General features: G+C 45.7%; 1 protein-coding gene across 1 annotated transcript in view; it reads right to left on the bottom strand.

The window, feature by feature from the left end:
* The window catches only part of MSH4 (mutS homolog 4), a 35,495-nt gene extending 14,846 nt beyond the window's left edge, over positions 1 to 20,649 (bottom strand). Inside the window, exons 1-10 of the mRNA XM_018576863.1 lie at positions 19,899 to 20,649; positions 18,617 to 18,784; positions 14,361 to 14,524; positions 12,984 to 13,094; positions 11,794 to 11,909; positions 10,412 to 10,585; positions 9,142 to 9,314; positions 7,681 to 7,748; positions 738 to 812; positions 48 to 112 (exon numbers count right to left, since the gene is read on the bottom strand). Of these exons, the coding sequence (XP_018432365.1) occupies positions 48 to 112; positions 738 to 812; positions 7,681 to 7,748; positions 9,142 to 9,314; positions 10,412 to 10,585; positions 11,794 to 11,909; positions 12,984 to 13,094; positions 14,361 to 14,524; positions 18,617 to 18,784; positions 19,899 to 20,649 (1,865 nt within the window). The remainder of the gene's footprint in view (positions 1 to 47; positions 113 to 737; positions 813 to 7,680; positions 7,749 to 9,141; positions 9,315 to 10,411; positions 10,586 to 11,793; positions 11,910 to 12,983; positions 13,095 to 14,360; positions 14,525 to 18,616; positions 18,785 to 19,898) is intronic.
* Positions 20,650 to 20,975: the final 326 nt, after the last annotated feature.

The following is a 20,975-nucleotide window of genomic DNA, read 5'->3' as shown; positions in this document are numbered from 1 at the left end:
GTGAGGCGGGGGGGGGGGGGTGGGGGGTATAATTATTCACAACTTGCCTTTCATCCTCTAGAGAAGAATAATAAGCTTTGAGTAGCGGTGTCTTACAGTTTTTCAGTACAACCTGTAAAAGAAGAATTTTTCTGAATATCTAAGAAGTAAATGTCTCAACCTGGCCGGGGACTCAATCTGAGGACCCCAGAGCTGCAAAGCAAAAGTGCTAACCATTAAAGGCAATACAACTTAGTAAACTAAACATGAGGTTGTAGTCCATCACAGGAGTGAGCTTAAAGCGGTGACTACTTTACAACACACACAGGGACCATAGACCAATCTCCTCAATCTCTTTTTGTGAAGCCCCAGCACTCAATGAACAGGAAGCTCTCCTAAATTGAGGAGACTACTGTTTACTATGTCCACAATCATGAATGAACAGGAAGTGATGTATAAACCTTCCTGTTCATTCATAACTGGGGACATAGAAAGTTTAATATTAGGGCTGCAGCTAACGATTATTTTCAACATCTATTAGTTGCCCGATAATTTTTTCAATTAATCGATTAGTTGTATTTAAAAAAATCTCCCTTCCTCCCTCTTTCTCTCTCCAACCAACTAATCAGCAATGAGAATAGTTGACAACTATTCTCATAATCGATTATTAGCGATTTAATCGATTAGTTGTTGCAGCCCTACTTAATATGTCCTCAGTTTTTTACAAATACTCAGCAACAATTGTGAATTGCAGTTACCTTTAGGGGCTCTACAAGCTCTAGAGTATGCTTCAGTGAAATTAGAACTGTGATCTTCGTATCTGCAGCTTTTTCCTGTTTAGTAAATAAGTAGAATTTCGTTAAATAACCTGAACAGCGGCAATGACATAATGCAAAACAAAAACATATATATATTATGTATGTATGTACGTATGTATGTAATCAGAATTTACTGATGAAACCTTTCCCCAGTCTCTGACAGTCCAGTGTAGAAGTTCCTTAGCCCACTGCAAACACTTTAGTTTGATTACCATGTATAGGAAAGACACCCTGCGCCTTTATTGTAACTGACAAAGTTAAAGTCCATCTTCAGACTAAACTTTGTTTTTATATGGAGTAGTAGGAAAAAGCTGCAACCTTTGTCAGGTTATTATTGCTGTCCATGTCATCAGTTATTTCCCCTCACTTCCCGATGACAACCATAACCATGATAGGAACTGGGAAGATAACTCCCCACTGGAGACACATACTGCAGTACTGTGCATTGACAACATGCCGTTATGGCAGAAGCCATCAGATGTTTCCTGTTTTCTGGTCCATTCATTGCAAGTCTTTAAATTGACATTAAAGTCACACCCCCCCCCCCCTCAATGCTGCTTAAGGACTTACCTTAAATGATGCCTCTTGATCCTATAATCTTCTTCCTTCCACTTGTTTTCAGCAATCCCTCCAGCACTGGTGCCAGTCTCTAATCCAGTGCAGACTCTTTGTGTCCCACGGTGTCTGTCTGACATGCACGCTCACCGCTGTGTGCATTGACTTACAGTGAGCCTCTCTTCTTCACCCCACTGGTGATCTCTATCATCCTCCTGCGTGGCCGCTCGCGAAGCTACAGATCTGCAGCTGGGATCGATCGGCGGAGACGGAGGTAAGTTTTTACCTGTTTGGTAACTTTTTTTTTTTAATGCTTTTGTATATATCTACTGCTCGCTAGCAGTAGATATATGTGGGGGAAAATGTGACTTTACTACTATTTTAAAGTACACCTATTCTTTAATGTCCAGTTTTAATGCAGAGTTCCGTTTCATATACTTTCAGTTGCTCTCCTGGCAGGTTGTATAAGGTCACAGACCTTTTACCACAATACCACAATTATCTGCCATTTTCATTGCTGTCAATCACAAAATAAAATGTAATTTCTGGGTCTGGAATGTCGGCATCTCCCATAGTACTGTCATTTCCAGCATGTAACATCTTGTGGCTGATAATTTAATAGAGGGGATTTTCGGTCATTAATAGAAAAGCAGCACACAGTAGGATTAACTGTAAACAACAGACTCGAACAAGTGACCCATGTCCAAGCTCTCATTTTCTTTCCCCTGACCTAAATAATTCAGCTAAATTCCTCCAGAGCCAGCAGGACGTGCTTCATTCACATAAACACCTCTAACTGGAAACGGCATTAATTAAAGAGGGAAAGCTGTGGTTATTGTACGTCTTATTTATGCACTCCCTTTATGAGACAGTAAAGACAAAATCATTGGGCATTAAATGATAAGGGCAGGACATAGTTTATTTTCTGCAGACTGAAAGGGAAACTCAGTGTTAAGCCATGTTCATTTCAAGCAAGCAAAAACTATAGACACCGTCACTTTGTAATGTAGTGTATATGATGATAATCCAACATGGCTATCAAGAGATCCATCTTTTTCTCACCGGATGAGATGCTCTAAACCTTTAAAAGTAACACAGACCAGCAGTACTAATTTATTGTGGGTGTGTGATAGACAACATTATGATCACTGAGTTGTTTTTGGTAAAATAATGTAAACGGTCAGTCCACTCAAAAGCGATTTTTTTAGTTTTAAAAGAATGTGCCCCTCTCTTCCTGTGTGTCTCAGAAACTCCAACAGCCTGATCTCCCTGCAATCATTTCTGATTTTTTTTTCTGTCCACAAGGCAGGTTTTGTTGCAGTAAGTATACTTATTCCAACAAGCTACTCTCCATAAATACATGTTTACCTGAGATGCTACCTCTTGATCCGATCATCTTCTTCTTTCCAGCAGTTTTCAGGAGGCCCTCCAGCACTGGTGCCGGTCCCTGATCCAGTGCTGACTGCTGTGTTTTCTGTGTCCCACGGAGTCTGTGCGGGTGCACGCTGCCTGCATTAACTTGCACTGTGTCTCTCCTCCCGGCTGAAGATCTCTACTGTGCATTTGCCCGCCCCACGATCCTTCACAGCCGCTCAAGAATCTTCAGATCTTTGGACGGGAGCGAGCGGCGGAGACACAGGTACGTTTTTTACCTATTTGGTAACTTTTAAAAACTTTTTAATGTTTTTGCTTATCTCTACTGCTTGCTAGAAGTAGATAAATGCAAAAAAAACCCCAAAGGTTTAATTGTACTTTAAGACTGCTGTATTTTAAAGCCTCAGGTCAGCAGATAGAGAAAAAATCCAGCCAATCTGGAAACAAGGTATGATGTCACTGTGTTCAGGCAGACCGAACACAAACACTGAGTGCATATTAGACTTCGAAGAAAAAGTCAATTACACAGAGTTTTCACAGCTGCTATCTATGGATTGCTAGAGAGCCACGATATGAGAGAGCTAACATTTAGGAGGTTACAGCAGCCTCTATGCATGGGTACTGTTAGAAAGGATAGCAAGAGGAATGGCTATTCAGAGCAAAGTGATAGTGTTTCCTGATAGCACACAACTCCAGCAAGATATACACACCAGTAAGTGCTCCGTCACCTCTTCCCTACGCCTTTCGCTCACATGGGTAGGAAGCAATATATCTACCCGGTTAAGCTGGTCCAACTCCAGGGCTTACCCCGGGCGGAACACCTGCAGTGCGGAAGCAGTGGGTAAGAATAGCTAGCTAAAAGGAGTGGGTAATTTTGCCCAGTTATGGTAAAATGACTCCATGTCTCTTGAACAATATGATTAAAGTGTACACACCCCATGGTACCTGCACTACTTGTATGATTCTTCCCCATAATCCTGGTCAGTACTCCCCACATCAACGTCTGCACCATTTCTCCCTAAGCACCACCCCTGGCTGTTAGGATCCAGAGTACTGTTAGGATCCAGAGCGCCTCCAGGTGGCGCTGGAGCTAGCCCTGCAGTTCCAGTGCTCACCTGCGGGTGTCTCCCAGCACTTAGCCATCACCTGGTGTTTCCTGGGAGGGTATTTAAACCCTCCCTGCAGTCAGGACGATAGCTCAGTATTGTTTCCTGTTTGTCCTGAAACTTGAACCCTGATTGTTTCCTGTGAATCCTGAGTCCCCAGTTCTGTCGCCATTTCCGGTAAACCCTGCTTTCCATCCAGAGTCCTGTTTGTGTCCCGAGCCCGGTTACCCATTTGCAGTCCTAGATACCTCCTGTTGCCATTACCTGCCTTTCCTCTTGTTGCCATTACCTGCTTGTTGTCTTGTTGATGTTACTTATTTATGTTTGCTTTGGGTGTTGTTTAGTGTTGCTGTTTATTAAACCGTATATAATACATTCTGCCCTGTCCGGTGTGGTCTAAAGTGTTTGGTCTGCCTGTGTGGGTACCTGCGCAGGTGTGGGGTCACCTGTGCTGGTATCCCTGACTCTGGCACAAGCCCTGCCCAAACCTTTTCCAAAATCCAGAACCTCTAGTGAAATTCTAAAATTGAACAGTTAGGCTGGGTTCGTGGTAAAAAAAAACGTGCGGCAAACGTGCGTTTCCGAGGGCTACTTGGCTGTATCCCAATGGAAATGTGCGACAAAAACGCCCCAAAGAAGCTCCTGTACTTCTTTGGGCGTAGGGCGTTTTGTAGCGCGTTCATACAGCCTGTAATACGCCCAGGTGTGACCATACCCATAGGAAATAATGGGATTTTGGTGTTTGAGAGTTTTGCAGAGCGTTCGAACGTGCTACAAAACGCCCAGGTGTGAACCAGGCCTTAGATGCATGGAAGAGGTGGGGTGTGGCACTGTAACAGTGTAGTTTAGGTTTACTTCTGCTGCCAATAAGGATATGTATTAGAAAAAAATACTTTTAAAAGACTATAAATTCCCTTTCGAAGAAATGTAAAGCAAGTATAAATGTCCGTCTGGTTTTGCCCTTTATTATGGCAGCACAGGGAGCTGAAACAGATTATCAGGTTACTAATTATAAGTTTGCTTACAGATTATTGCTCCGTGTAACACTCAAATGTGGAAACAAATAAATGACATAAATGACAATAGGTGACAGGAAACAAAGGTGACAACCACATATCAGGTAGCTGAGCCAGAAGGCAGAATAGCTTTAGATCAACATGGAGCTTGTTACCTGAGAAACTGACACCTGATTATTGCCCCGAGAGAACTATACAGCACTGAAAATGACACTAATGAGGGGTATTAATTATGCGTTAGAAACATAATTAGAATGGCGAGGTGCTTCTTAAAGGAAACAATCACATAGAAGACAAACAATTGGATGGCACAACAGACGATGGTTCACACAGAGCCATACTGTACCAACAGGACAGCCATATACAAGACAACATTTTTAGAACTTTCCTTGATCTTGATTGGTTGGTTGGTTAACAATACAGGTTAAAAAGATCACTAGCAACTGATAACAAAGCATGATACTGGTGGAAAGGATTTAACAGCTTGTTGAGAAATCATTTACTGCCGATGCCCTTTTTGGAAAAATGTCATTATAATATTAAGTTTTGTGCCCTTGCTATTCTTTTTCTAAATGGTGAGTTGCAATAATACCTGCATGTGACTGAAGCAGCTACTTACCTTCCTCGGTCCAGTGGCTAATCACGTCTGCATCACTTGGCCACATCCTTACAGGGCTGACGCACTTCATAGACAGACACATGTGCAAGGATTGTCTACATAGCCCCTTGAGCTCCTGGCGCCCATGTAGTTCCTTACGGGACGCCCGCCAGAGTGTCTCAAGTCTGCAGAGGGTGGCATCACTCTCGTGCAACACCACCCCATGCCTGCCCAAGGCCCCCCCAGGCAGCGAAAAATCTAGAGACATCACAGGTTTTGTCAGGATCCAGAGCACCCCCAGGTGGCGCTGGAGCCAGGTCCTGCAGTTCCTGTGCTCGCCTGCGGGTGTCTCCAGCAGCCAGGAACTGTCAGGAACGTGCAGCTCCAGTACTCACCTGCGAGTGTGCCCCAGCTGTGACTGATCATCCCATCACCTGGTGCTTCTTGGGAGAGTATTTAAGCCCTCCCTGCAGTCAGGAAGCTGGCTCAGTATTGCGTCGCCTGCACCTGACTGATTCCCATGTCCTGCTACCTGAACCCTGCTTCCTATCTGCAAACCTGTCACTGATCCGGCTTGTTACCCGACCACTCTTCTTGGATCCTGTTCCTGTACTGTGCTGCTGCCCTCCTGTTAACGACCCGGCTTGTTACCCGACCACTCTCCTTGAATCCTGTACCGCGCTGCCCTCCTGTTAACGACCCGGCTTGTACCTGAGGCTGCTGTCTATCTGCAGTCCTGTTACCCCTCCTTGTTGCTGTTCCCCCTGGCTGTAGGTGTGTTTGTCCCAACTGTGGTTTTTTTGTTACTTCACTGCTAACCCTGTGGGGGTTTGTAGTTTTGTTTGCTTTGTAACAAATAAACTGTGTGCATATAACCCTATACAGTGTGGGCATATTAATTTGGTCATCCTGCGTGGGTACCTACATGTGGTGTGAGGACACCTGTGCATGGTACCCTGACAGGTTTTTATCTGGTTTCCATGGACTGCCATTGCCATCAATAGGGCCTACAAAGTGAGTCTACAAGGCAAGTCTGAGGCAAGTATATGTCTACTGGCCTGTCCTAGTGTCTCTGCTGTCCTTCCGCTACTCCTGTGCCCCGATCCTTGCAGTCCATTAGTGCCACAGAGCAGTCACTACTAATGGTATGCTACACCTGTCAGCTCTGTACCGCAACTTCTGCTCCTGGTACACTATACCTGTCAGTGCTGCACTGTACTGAGTCCATCAAGTATCCTCTATCCTTCAGAGCCACACCTCAATCTGCTGCCCTTCATCTGTTGCCTGCATATGGAGTCCCAGCCCCTGCACTTGAGCTTGGAGGGAAATGTAATTGTATGGGCTCTATCAGGAGAGGTGCTGCGTCTATAGCGTGGGTGCACAAAAACAGAAGTGGCAGAAATACTTTCTGGGCAATAATAAATGTCTAAATAAAAATAATTCAGCGATCTTAGTATTTGAGTCATGCACCATAGAACCATTCATTGCATTGGGTGACTCTAGATCTGCTTTAAGTTTCTACCTCTACCGCAGAAGCTCTAATTATTGAAAATCACCCAGCTCAGAGTACATTTAGTGTCACAGTGTAATATTATTAGACGCACTGAGAGGCTTGGCAGAAGCATAACACTTTATCTAATTAGTAAATTGCTGCCTATGCAAGCAATGTTTTTCAGTGAACGTTTCTCTCTTGATAAAGCTGAGAACATTAGGAATCGTATGTGTAAAGCTGGCCATACACTGAGGGGGTTATTCTCTAAAGAGCTGAAGGATCCAGCCGATGCACGGCTAAAATCAGCCGTACAAGCCAGAAGTGAATAGCCGAACAGCGTTGGGCTCACTTCACTTCTGGCTCGGTTATTCACTCGGCTGCCTACGGCAGCTAAGTGAATAACCCTGTGAGTGTATTTCAAACAATTTTTGATGACCTGGCTGAAATTCGCTGTCTGCCACCTCCTGCTGGACATCCTGCGATTGAAAAAATCGACAATGCACTGGCCACATCAGGATATTCCTCAATCTGTGCTGTTTAGCGTGGATGGAGGAATCTGTTAAGATTTTTGTGAGCTGAACAAATAAATCTTTGGGTGTATGGGCACCTTAACAATAGAAGTGAAAGATGCACAAAGATCAGATCAACAAAATCCTTACGCAAGATCGTTGGTTGGCTTTGTTGTGTATTCAGCTTAAGTATTCATAAAATGAATCAGATATCTGAGCTACAACATACTTACTGTATCCTGTTTTGGAATCTGAATAAGATTGGACAGCAGCTGTTCTGTGTCCAAAAATCTGGAAAGGACTAAAAAAAAAAAAAAGATTTAAATTAAGCAGATCACAATCAAAGAATAACAAAATGTAAAGATTAATTTTAAAGTTTATCCAAAGCCAAAACCTGATTCCATTTTAGAGTAGGGATGGTTTAAAATGCCTGCCAGGTATTTTTTGCCATGCGTGTCATTCAAGAAATCCACAAAGAGAGGTATGAGTGTGATTATGCTGCATTTTCATCAATAAATAGACGCATCTGGAGTGCCGATGTCCATACTTCTCTTTGTGCATGATAACGGCTGCCATCCGTTGATCACCGCTGCACCAACTTTAATCTATATGGACAAAGCGGTCAGGAGTGCGATGGGTTCTCTGACGATTCTAGAAATCCAGTCAATTTCTGTCCTTCAGGCACAACAGCAGTGATGGGAAATCTCTACAAAGTAGGGTAAACATCCTCTTAGATAGTGCCCCTTTAAAAGATTTCCCCTCTGTTCCTGTTCTGGTAAAAAATCAACAATGCACTACTCTGTGAAATGTGGAGTTAAAAGCTGAGGTTGCCATGGGGGGAGCGGATTACCATGCACTGGAAAGATGCTAAAATTAAGTTACATGCGTATTCATCAGGGCCGTCCATTTAATTAGACAGTTGCCAGTGTCCCAAGTTGCTAAGAGCCGGGCAGGAGGAGTAGGGGCCATATACAGCACCACGCCCAGCTCTTAGCAGCCTGGGACACTCTGGCCGGCGTTCCGCCCAGCTCCTGGCAACCAGTGATATAATTGGTTGCCAGGAGCTGGGCAGGACGCTTGCCAGACTGTCCCAGGTCTGCAGAGGGCAGCGTCACTCTTGTGTACCATCCTCCCCAGCCTCAGGTAGCAAAAAGTCCATAGACACCATGGGTTTTCATGGACTGCCATTGCCATCAATAGGGCCTACAAAGTGAGTTGGGGCACTAAAAAGACTTTATAAATGCTAAAAGACATGTTGGTAGGGAAATGTAGAATCTGGTAACAAATCCAGCTTTTGGAGGCTGCTCTCTGTCACCCGCGGTGTTCTTAGGGATCACCAGAGCAGTATGAAGTATATATAAGAGGATGAGAGCACCACGAGACTAGATCAAGTCTCATAAAGGTTTATTTTTCACAAGCAAGAGGACAGAAGATTTAGCCAACATGTTTCAGGGGCTCATAAGTTCCCCTTCATCAGAGCTAAGAAAATAAGATAACATATTGTAAATAAGAAAATCTAAAGCGTTGATTAAAAAACCTATGGAAACACTGTATATTACACAGGAATATATATAATATGTATATAGAGATGATGATGTAAAGAAAATGTTGATGATGTATCAGAAATGTGAACTATAAACAGATGTATCCAGGTTTAGAAATGTCCTCATGGTGTACAAGGCTCTACCTCTCACCTGACTGCAGGCTGAAGAAAAGCTCCTCGTTTTCCAGAAACTCCTGAACACAGTCCAGCCTTGTGTTTATGGTCTGAAGGTCAGTAAGAGGCTCCAGGATATTTGCCCTGAGCCTACGGCTCCCGCCTGGTGTTTTAGTATTATTTAGTACCCCAAAAAGGCTATGATTATTCCTTGATTTAAAAACAAAAAATCCTTTCAATATATTTAACAGTCCAAAAGGGAGCAAATTGGATCAAAACCGTCTGGGCTGCAATAACTGAATCAGACCGGCCTGTAATGAAAACTATGCGCAAATTGTTTGCACAAGAAAAGAAAAGAAAAACACCCTGAACGGAAGAGTTTTGGGTAAATTGTAGATTGTAAGCCCTCGGGGGCAGGGCCCTCCTTACCATCTTGTCTTGAATTGTATTGTGACTGTAATGTCTTCCTTATATTGTAAAGCGCTGCGCAAACTATTGGCGCTATATAAATCCTGTATAATAATAATAAATGTCTCTGTTGCACAGCAAGCCTATTTTTAAATGTCTCACCCATTAAGTTTTTAAAGCATCCCCTGCCTTTGCTGAACCAGAAAACGTACCTATAGATAGGACAGTTTTGGGTTGTTTCAGCACAGGGCTGACAGTGTGGGCTGAAGCTATAGGAGTGACTTTAATAAATTACTAGTAGGAACTATTCAGGTAATGCCCTACAGGAAGCCTATGGAACCAATTATCACCAAAGCCAGAACTAAGTCTATGCCAGTTTTACATAGCCACCCTCTGGATTTAAAAAGCCAAAAACAGGTCACAGGTCAGTGCTTTGGTTCAGCAATGGGTACATCACTTGTATGACTGCTATGTAAACATGGCATTTCCTCACAAGCAGAGTCCCATCATCCATAAGACAAACTAGGCAAGAGTCAAGGGCCTGATTCATATCCAAGGAGCCCAGCTAAACCCTTTTTGCTCCTGATATAATAGGAATAGTGCCAAAACTGTGAACCTGCCTGGTACTTGACAAGTGGGTATTCACTTGTAGGCAGTTTGTGTCGGATGTGGCCATACCAATAAAGACAATACAAATGTGGTGACTTCTCTGTGCCTATTGCAAGTCTTATCAATGACAATCAAAGGGTCAGTGGTCTGGTTTTTAAAGAGCATGTGCTCACATATTAGCCGAAACCCACCCAACCCTACGATTGTTAGACCAACAAGATTACAGAATGCGTACAAATAGCTCTCAGCTCCATATAATGAAATCCTCCATATACAAGCCATAGCCAAACCTAGAATCTCTGTTATTCACCAGAAGTTCAAGGTTCTGGGCAGATGCAGAATCGATCATGGCGGTCAGCTCACTTCCTTGAAATCGGATCCTGAGAGATTTGGGAGCGTAGACTGAATTCTGCATGAATTCAACATATTTCAGCAAAGCAGCAACAGCAGCCAAGCAGTAATACCTAAACGTCAAGAAAGAGACTTGTTTAGAAGCCTATCTAGCTATGCAGTACAGAACAAATAGTTCTATCCCCAATCTAACATTAAACTTGATGTATAGACTGTACAGGTATATATATATCAGTCTATTATTAATATTTCATATATAGTGCTATTAACTCCCTTGTCCCGGTACTGTTCTCTGCAGCTAAAGACTAGTGATGGCCCCTCATCCTTGTGCTGTTCTCTATAGCTGGACTCTAGTGATGGACCCCTCATGCTTGTGCTGTTCTCTATAGTTGGACTCTAGTGATGGCCCCTCATCCTTGTGCTGTTATCTATAGCTGGACTCTAGTGATGACCTCTCATCCTTGTGCTGTTCTCTATAGCTGGACTCTAGTGATGACCCCTCATCCTTGTGCTGTTCTCTATAGTTGGACTCTAGTGATGGACCCCTCATGCTTGTGCTGTTCTCTATAGCTGGACTCTAGTGATGACCCCTCATCCTTGTGCTGTTCTCTTCAGTGTGTCCCCTCCCCCAGACAGCTAGGTGCCGCATTAGAAGTCTTTCATGCACAGACACTCTGTGGGATGAATGTCCTTAATTAGATAAGAACTTAATCCCATCATTGCAAACAATGGTCACTCCAGCCAGCCTGCTACCTATAATGAACACAGTGATGTGTGTGTCTGTAATGTCGGGGGAGACATACAGTATATCCACTCCACACATAAACCTGGTAGAATGGTTCCATGTAACCCCAAGAGGTCTGAGGGGGGTCTCCATAGTTCTGGTCCATAGTCCGTAGGAAGGAGGCTAGCCCCCAGGCTCCTCCAGCAGCCCCAGTGACGGTTCAGTCCGTCACAGACCCCTCATCCTTGTGCTGTTCTCTATAGTTGGACTCTAGTGATGACCCCTCATCCTTGTGCTGTTCTCTATAGCTGGCCTCTAGTGATGACCTCTCATCCTTTTGCTGTTCTCTATAGCTGGACTCTAGTGATGACCCCTCATCTCTGTGCTGTTCTCTATAGCTGGACTCTAGTGATGACCCCTCATCTCTGTGCTGTTCTCTATAGCTGGACTCTAGTGATGACCCCTCATCCTTCTGCTGTTCTCTATAGCTGGACTCTAGTGATTGACCCTTATAATAATATTGTTCCCTTTAGCTGGAAAGATATTTCATAATATAAAAATAAAGAGGTTTATGGTAATTAAAATATTTCAACATACTTAGATTTAACTTCCATCTGCACTGTACTAAATTCCGGGGCACACAGTTGTTCAATGTATTCCAGACCCTTGGTTTCATTGAAATATTTCCTCTGTACAGTAGTAATAGATACATCCTAAAAGCCAACAAATAAATATTATTAACACTAAAGCAAGCAAATGATTATACAATGCTACGTGGAGTCGTGTGCTGGAGCTTTGATGTATTGCGCAAACTGTTACATAGTATTTGAGGTTGAATAAAGACATTAGTCCTACCGATCTGCGTGAAAATCTTCAATACTATCAGGTCTTTGGAGCAACAGTAGTTTTAGGTAGCAAGGAATAGGCTGTGTAGTGTTTGGCATGGGGCAGTGATGATTCCACATTACTATTTTCGGGGCCTTAGAAGGTAAGTTTGGAATTTTAGTGGGTTAAGATTAGTATTAGGGGAAAAAAAAATATCGGTACTCGTACTCGTTACCGAAAAACTAATATTGGTGCCTCCCTAGTGTCTGGATTAAGCTCCCTGGCGGTATGATTTTTTTCTTCTTTTTTTCGTTCTATGAATTTTTTTTTCTTTTGAATCTCCTGTCGGTTCCGCCGCCCTGTGACGCTCGCAAGGGACGGAACACGGAAGACGGATGTCGGCATCGGCCAGAGGACACAGCGCGGTACAGAAAATTAACGCCGAGCCACACTCGGGAATACCGCCAAGGAGGTTAAGGGCAACTGAGGCATCAACAAGAAACCCAAACAAATACAGGGAGGGCATAAAAACCACAAAGGGGGGAATTTATCAAAACTGGAGCAAACTAAATCTGGAGCAGTTGCTCATAATAACCAATCAGCTTCTCTCTTCAGTTTGTTCAGTTCACATATGAAAATGAAAGAGAGAAGCCGATTGGTCGCCATGCACAGCAGCTGCTCCAGATTTTGTCTGCTCCAGTTTTGATAAATTCCCCTCAAAGTGTCTGTTAAGAAATGAATCCAGGACCTTGGCACTACTAGGAAACCGAGCTATCCATAAAGCCATCCCACCATCTACAGCATACTGTACATATTTACATTTTTTTTATTTTAACACAAAGACAGAAATGAAATGCCACTAATGTAAACAAAAACAAAAAAATTCTATGGACAACAGACAAACATTGAAGTGCGTCCAGCGAGCGCAGATACAGAACTGTAGGAACACCTGTAATATGTACCTTAAAGTTTTCAGTGATCAGACGGAACAGTTCTGTTGTTTTGCCACCTTCACAAGCCGTGTTTGACATCAAGATTTCCAGCGGTGCTAGAATCTGAAGTTTCGTTATCACCTAGAATATATTAAAGCATTAGGCCTGCCCAATTAAGAATGATTTAAACCCCTTAAGGAAGGGGCGTCCCGAGGCCGGGTGTCACGCGGTCTCCAGACCGGGTGACATGCCGCTGTGTCGTCACATCGCACATGCGCGGCCATCTGATTGACACCTGCTGAGAGAGGATGGGACGTTCACCCGGCAGGACCCCATCTTTCTCCTGACACTGTCGGTCTCTTGAATTTTAGAGGGGGTGACACTAAAATGACTGTCAGTCATTTTGGTGTCACCCCTGCAATGGTGTCAACCGGGTACGGGCCGCACCCCCCTTGTGACGCCACTGCCTTCGCCAAGGGCCGAAGCAATTTTTGTGACGCCAAGGGCCGAAGCAATTTTTGCTGTGTGTGTTTAACTTCAATTTCCATCTTTCTCATTTATTGCACCAACACATACAGTATTATATACCGTTGCGTAAAGGACAAAAAGGGCTTTAAAAGAAGAACTATGAGGTGAGTGCTTTTCACTCATCCTCATAGTTCTAGCCGACCTGCGACAATGAGACTGTCACAGGTCTGCTCAGTAGATCGGGAGGTGAGCGAACACATAACGGCGTTCGCTCACCTCTCGATCCTGTCACGGCTCTCTGCCGTGACAGGGGAGGGGCTGGATTCCCCCCTCCCCGCTCCGCCAGCGCCGACTGGCAGAACGGATGGTGGAGGGGGCGGGTACAGCTGGCTCTGCCTCTAGATAGGAAGAGCCAGCTGTCAGTCACGCAGCTGGGCGGATCCCTGCACAATTGTCGGGATCCGCTTCAGCTGCGGCGTCTCAGTATACCGTGAGCTACAGCTCGCGGTATACTGAGCCTAGGGTGACGGGAGGACGCTAGTTTGTGTCCTCCCGTTACCCTGAGGACTATGGGGAAAAGCCTTAACCCCATAGTTCTCCTTTAATTTGATGTGACAGATGTATATAAAAGTTCTCATATAGTGCATGGGGGAAGCTTAAACCCTTAAGGACCTATGACGGAATTATTCCGTCATGGGTCCTTATGGCACAGACAACCATGACGGAATAATCCCGTCAATGGTCCTTAAGGGGTTAACAGTTTTCTGGTGAACATCCTCGCTAGAAGACAAACTTGCAGCCTAATTGACGCTCAGCATTTGTTCATCTGAACTGATGAGCTGAATATGATATTAATAACAGAGCACACAACATATATTGGACATATACAGAATTAATTTGAATTTGGCTTCAATGTACACACAGCAAATGCACCGTCACCTTGACATATATGGAGCTGTCCGCAAACTGCGATAAGACAACATCAGGGTTTTTCAGATCCAAACTAGCCATTCCTATCTCTCCACTGGCAAGTCCTCGTCCTTCCACAATGGCTACAATGGCTGAGGCTGTAGACTGCGCGGATAATGCAGATGATGTAGTCGCTGGAGTATAGAAATTGATATTAAATATAAAGGAATCATTTGGTGATTCAAGCAGTGTTAAGTCAGCAAACCTAATAATGTCGTATGCCATAACAGCCCCACCAATGACAGTATATTTCCCTATAGCTACAGGGCTTAGGCTATGCTTTGAGCAGAACGCCGGGCAAAAATGTTCCTAACCCTGACAGAGCTCCTTTTTGTTTCAGTGCTAAAAAAAAGTTATACTGACCTGATCCTCAGAGCCGGCTTGCTCTTAGACCGGCCATTTGTTTTGCCTGACTGATTTGGTGCAGTGACAGTGCTAGCAAGCAGTAGATATATGTAAAAACATTAAAAAAAAAAGTTTCCAAAAAGGTAAATACTTTTGTCACCGTCGCTCCCTCCAGTCCGAAGATTCTCGGGCGTTCGTGAAGGATCATTGGGCGGGAGCAGGCGCAGTAGAGATCTTCGGCTGGGAGAGGAGGAGAGACCCAGGGTAAGTCAACGCAGGCAGCCTGACAGCGTGCACCCGCACAGACACCGAGGGATAGGAAGACACAGCAGTCAGCGCTGGATCAGAGACCAGCACCAGCGCTGGAGGGACTCCTGAAGACTACTTGGAAAGAAGTAAATAATCGGATCAAGAGGTATCATTTAAGGTAAGTCCTTAAAGCAGCATGGGGGGGGGGGGGGGGTTTTTAACCCCCTTTCATATCAGAGTCCTCAGTCCCCCTTTCACATCAGGAACTTACAATCACATCAGTAGCTACTATCTCATCGAGGCACCCCAACGGAAGCCAGAAGGCACCCTAAATGTAAAACGCTGATGTAGAGAATTCCCGTTACTACCTGTCGTGGTGACAGGGAAGGGAGACTACCCCAATGGGCACACAGATGGCAATAAAAACCTGACAGGATTCCAATTGGTAACCTTACTAATGTGTTTTCTTTTTAGTTGAAACTTTGTTTCTGTTTACAGTATAACATTAAAGGAGAACTATGGGGTAGAGGCTTTTCCCCATAGTTCTCCTTAAGGTAACGGGAGGACACAAACTAGCGTCCTCCCGTCACCCTAGCTACAGCTCACGGTATACTGAGACGCCGCAGCCGGAACGGATCCTGACAATTATGTCTGGATCCACCCCGCTGCGTGAGTGACAGCTGGCTCTGCCTATCTAGAGGCAGAGCCAGCTGTACCCGCCCCCTCCCCCGTCCATTCCGCCAGTTAGCGATGGAGGATCGGAGCGGGGAGCGGGGAATCCAGCCCCTCCCCTGTCACGGCAGAGAGCCGTGACAGGATCGAGAGGTGTACAGGAACATAGATTTATTTACCCAAAAAGCAGTTTTTGTTTTCTGTTTATTATCGCTGCATTATGATCATGCGTAGGCTGCACTCACACAGGCCTCCAGCGGATGTTTTATTTACAGAGCTGGGAAGTATAAGCATGTGCCCGTGTTTACAGACGTTTACGTGCATTTGGAAGCATTCAGATCTAGTTTGCCACTGGCCGCAGATTTCTATTTCCTCTAAATACAAGTAAACCTGAACCTATAGCCCACCGTCACATGCTGAAGGGTCTTTTCGTCTTCTCTGTTCCGTACGTGTGTAATTGACTATGGAATCGTTTGCTTGGACTGAACATGTGAGCAGAATGGACGTCTCTAGGGCCAGTTCACACCAATTTTGGTGCGTTTCAGAGCGGTAGCTCCCTGAACGCACAGTAATCGCACACTAAACTCCCCCCTTCGTTCCAGGGTGGGAGGGGGCGTGGCAGTGCATTGAAATCAACTGCACCGCAGACACACTCCCCGCCCACAGTGCGATAAGATGCGCAGCAAAACAATGCTTGCGTTCCGGTCCACTGCAAACGCAAAAAAATGCTGCATGCTCTACTTTTTTGCGTTGTCAGGCAGCGTTTTGCCATGCGTCCGATTGCACTGCGGGCAGAGGGCGTGGCTGCGGTGCCATTGACTTCAATGCACCGCCACGCGCTCTCCCGTCCCATAACGAAGTGAGGAGTTTAGTGTGCAACTGCTGTGCGTTCCAGCAGCTACCGCTCTGGAACGCAACGCAATTGGTGTGAACTAGTCCTTATACATTTTGTTTTAATAAATGGTATCACACGAGGAGAAGGCGCTGCTTCTTTTTATCTCTTTTCATGTACTGGAGCATTATCCTATCCGCTCCTGAACGGCTGCCCTTCCTACTGTAAACGCATGTGAAGGAAGATACCCTTTAGGACTTTTTTGGTGGTTGCCGTCAGCGCTGAGGTTGTGGTTTTGAGCCAACACAGATGAAATATCATTACATAACTGGAGTGATTATACTGGTATGAGGATAAGGCATATTAGTGCAATGGTTTAATGCCTTGGTTCTCAACTGGTGGGTCGTGACCCAAAAGTGGGACGCGACCCCGTGTTCAGTGCGTCGCCATGTGCCTTCCACTGTGCTAGGTGAGAGACTCCTCAGTTCCTCCTTGTTAGTTCTCTCGCCAAGCAGCCATTCAAAATATGCTGCCCGGTGCCGAGTGTGGGATGGGCTGGGGCTACGGCCGTGAGGGCGCTCCATCCATACATACAACTCCCTCACGTGTCCTGTAGAGGTGCCTAGACCGGAGTGATGTCACATTCTGGCTCCCGGGACCTCTACAGGACACGTGAGGGAGCTGTACAAACAATGCACATATGGATGGAGCTCCACACTGGACCCCAGGCTGAGGATCCACTTCAGCTGTCATAAGGTATGGGGACTGGGTGGATCTTTTGAATGGCTTCCCAAACGCACCTCCCACCCACAGTTCGATCGCCCGCACCGGGACACGCGGTACCCTAATGTTGTGCGTTACATTGCAGTGCAACTTGGATCACGAATGAATGACCAAGGACAAATGTGGGTTGAGAGCCACTGCTTTAATGTGTCTCATACGATTACAGGGCGCTCAGTCACTGGTTCCAATCATCTGCTTTGAGGAGCACCAGAAATAGTTTACATTGTAGCAACACTGCATTGTGAACGGTCTCTTATAAAACCTTACCGAGTACACAGAATTTCCCCTGAGGCTGCTTCTGAGGAGCACTGTGCATGATAACAGCTACAATTAGGTCAGGGTGACTCCAGGGCCGGATATGTGTCTATGAAGATCGTCTATGACAACCAGCCCGGTACAGAATGATACAAAATATTGGAAACGAGAAATAAAATATTGAAAATACGCAAAAGGTGTAAAATCATAAAGGGAACTTAACCCCTTCATGACTGAGGCCCTTTTTTCATTTTTTTGTCAGGCTCTAATTTTATTAATAAGTGGGGCTACCTGTTTTTGCCTAATGTAAAAAAAAAAAGAGTTATACTCACATGATCTGCTCTTAGGACCCATTCACACCCCATCCAGATCATCTCCAGACCAGACCAGACCAGATTGTTTCCAGACCCAAAATGCATCCCAATGCATCCCTATGCTATTCCTGGCCTCTGTTCCCACCAGCGCAGTCCATCCCAGACCAGACCAGAAAAATACTGAATGCCTTATTTTGTCTGGTCTAGAATGGACTGGAACTGTGGGCAGGTTCACACCATTTTCCGGACCAGATCTGGAACATAGTGCATTGCATTTCTGCCGTGATTTTGCCGCGATTGGAATTCAAATGTTTTTTTCCCCCCGCTTACAATGGTCTTACAGGTGCGTTCCAGTGCATTCCAGACCAGACAAAATAAGACAAGTAGTATTTTTCTGGTCTGGAACGGACTGCGCTGGTGGGAACAGAGGCCAGAAATGGCATAGGGATACATTGGGTTGCATTTTGGGTCCGGAAACAGTCTGGTCTGGAGGTAATCTGGATATGGTGTGAATGGGCCCTTAGATCAGCCCCTGAAGCCTCTCTACCCCTCACCTGCAGCAGTCTAAGGTTCAATGTATAAGGACATGAGGCTGCTGAGGGACATACACCCGCAACATAAGAGGAGGAGACAGGCAAGAGGAGGAGCTGCCAGATCCCAGGATTGGGGAAAGGAGGGAGGGGTAGCAGTAGCCCTGCTGCAAGGGTTAATAAAATGTCTTCTGTAAAGGGACATAGACTCTTATTTCTTATGAAGCAAGCTATGAAACGTAGTACCTGAATAGCCGGTAACAGGAGTCTGGAGTTTAGACTTTGAGAAGTATCCTCCTGTTGGTCTTCCACATCGAGAAGAGCTGGAATCTTTCCTGGAAGAACTGGAAGATGAGGTGAAGTTAAAGGCACTCGCGTTTTCTGCAACCGAACTTTTGTCCGCAAAATAGGATTCTGCACATAAAAATATAGAAAGAAAACTCCGCAAAGTCAGACATTTCCCCTCGTTGTATCTCTTCACAACAACTCTGCTCACATTTCTGGTCTGCACTCTAAATACTAGTAAGGACCATCCATGTTCTGTTCTCTGTAGACTGATACCAATTATGTCCTCTCATCCCTCTAGCTCAGGGGTGGCAAACTTGTGATAACCCCACAATCATGACCACTATACTATATGTGGACACTAGTGGTGACTCCACATTCCTGTGCGCTGTATCTGGACACAAGGGATGTCCTCTCATTTCTGTTCTGTTTCCTAAAGATGGGCAATGCTGATGACCGCTAATCCTTGTGATGTTCTCTGTAACTGGACACCAATGGTGACCCCTCATAGCTGGACACCAATGGTGACTCCTCATCTCTATAGCTGGACAACAGTGATAGTCCCTCATCTCTATCACTGGACACCAGTAGTGACCTCACATTTTTTTACCAGGACACCACTGATGATCCCTCATCTCAATCGCTGGATACCAAGTGATGGCCCTTCTTTATAGCTGGACACTAGTGATGACTCCTTATACATAGACACCAATGATGACCCCTCATCTCTATGGATGGACACCAATGATGACCCCTCATCTCTATGGATGAACACCAATGATGACCCCTCATCTCTATGGATGGACACCAATGATGACCCCTCATCTCTATGTATGGACACCAATGATGAGCCCTCATCTCTAGAAATGGACACAAATGATGAGCCCTCATCTCTATGGATGAACATGAATGATGAGCCCTCATCTCTATGGATGGACACCAATGATGAGCCCTCATCTCTATAAATGGACACAAATGATGAGCCCTCATCTCTATGGATGAACATGAATGATGACCCCTCATCTCTATGGATGGACACCAATGATGACCCCTCATCTCTATGGATGGACACCAAGTGATGGCCCTTCTATTATGAACCCTCATTTCTATGGATGGACACCAATGATGACCACTCATCTCTATGGATGGACACCAGTGATGACCCCTCATCTCTATGGATGGACATCATGGTGACTCTTCATCTCTATAGCTAAATATTATGATGCCCCTAGGTCCTTCTCACCCCTGTTCTGCTCTCCACTGTTGCTGGCCCCAGAGATGGGGGTACTGCGGGGCCCCTGGGAGGGGCCAGATCTGTGGGTGGGGCTGTGGCCTCCCGGCTCTTTTGAAGTCACCAGCGGCGATGGGGCCCTTAGTGGCCCGGATGGAGGAGGGGATTCCCGGCCAGAGTAACACAAAGAGCCCGAACTGTCCGACACCGCCCACCTGCGACACAGGACACCCGCTCTGGGGTGTGGCGTACCAGAGACACCTGCTCTGGGGTGTGAAAAGTCTGCTGCACGGGGCGGAGTATTACAGACACCCGCAGCGGGCTGCGGAGTGACAAACACACCCGATATGGGGCTCGGGGCCCTTGAGATACCCTGTCTAGAACACGGCGATCCCGGGAAACCCGTCCTAGGGCTGGGAGTTCCACAGAGACCCGCTATCCAGTGCGGAGCGCCCGGAAACCCGGGCCTGTGGGGTGGGACTCCGGATACCGGGTGTGGGGAGCCAAATGTGGCCCCTATGGGATATGGGGTCCTTGAGAGACCCAATGCAGTGTGTGGGGAACCCGAGGGGCCTGCCCCTTGGTGAGGAGTGCCCGGGAACCCGGCCATGGCCTGATCGATGATGACGTCACTCCGCGACGGCGGGAAATGGGATGACTGCAGCTGTGACGTGTGAGCAGAACTGTCACCAGGGGGGATCTTCCCCTCAGGAACAAATATCAACCCGAACTGGGTGACATTAACGTCATCTCTGTGTATCATGAACAATTATCATCACTTATTTCCCAATGTGAGATTTCACTTCCCGTCAGATGGCCACAACAGGAAGTGAGAGGAAATTCCTCCAAAATGAAGGAAATCAGCGGCTGATCGCCTCTGGATGCAAGACTCATGTATCAGGGGCAATCATCAGCAGGAAATTGCTTTATGTCTGAGAACAGCCATGGGTGCCATCAGCCTCTCATTGCTTTGCATAGCGCTTCCCGTCCACATAAACACTCTGGAGCCTCATGCAGGAAGTCATGAGTCTGCCCCAAACAAAGTCCGCCATCAAAAGCCAGGGAGACAACATAGGGGCCCAGTTGGGA

The sequence above is a fragment of the Nanorana parkeri genome, unplaced genomic scaffold (genome assembly GCF_000935625.1).
Source record: "Nanorana parkeri isolate BGI_ZX_2015 unplaced genomic scaffold, ASM93562v1 scaffold79, whole genome shotgun sequence".
NCBI lineage: Eukaryota > Metazoa > Chordata > Amphibia > Anura > Dicroglossidae > Nanorana > Nanorana parkeri.
This window is presented reverse-complemented; position numbering and strand designations above follow the sequence as displayed.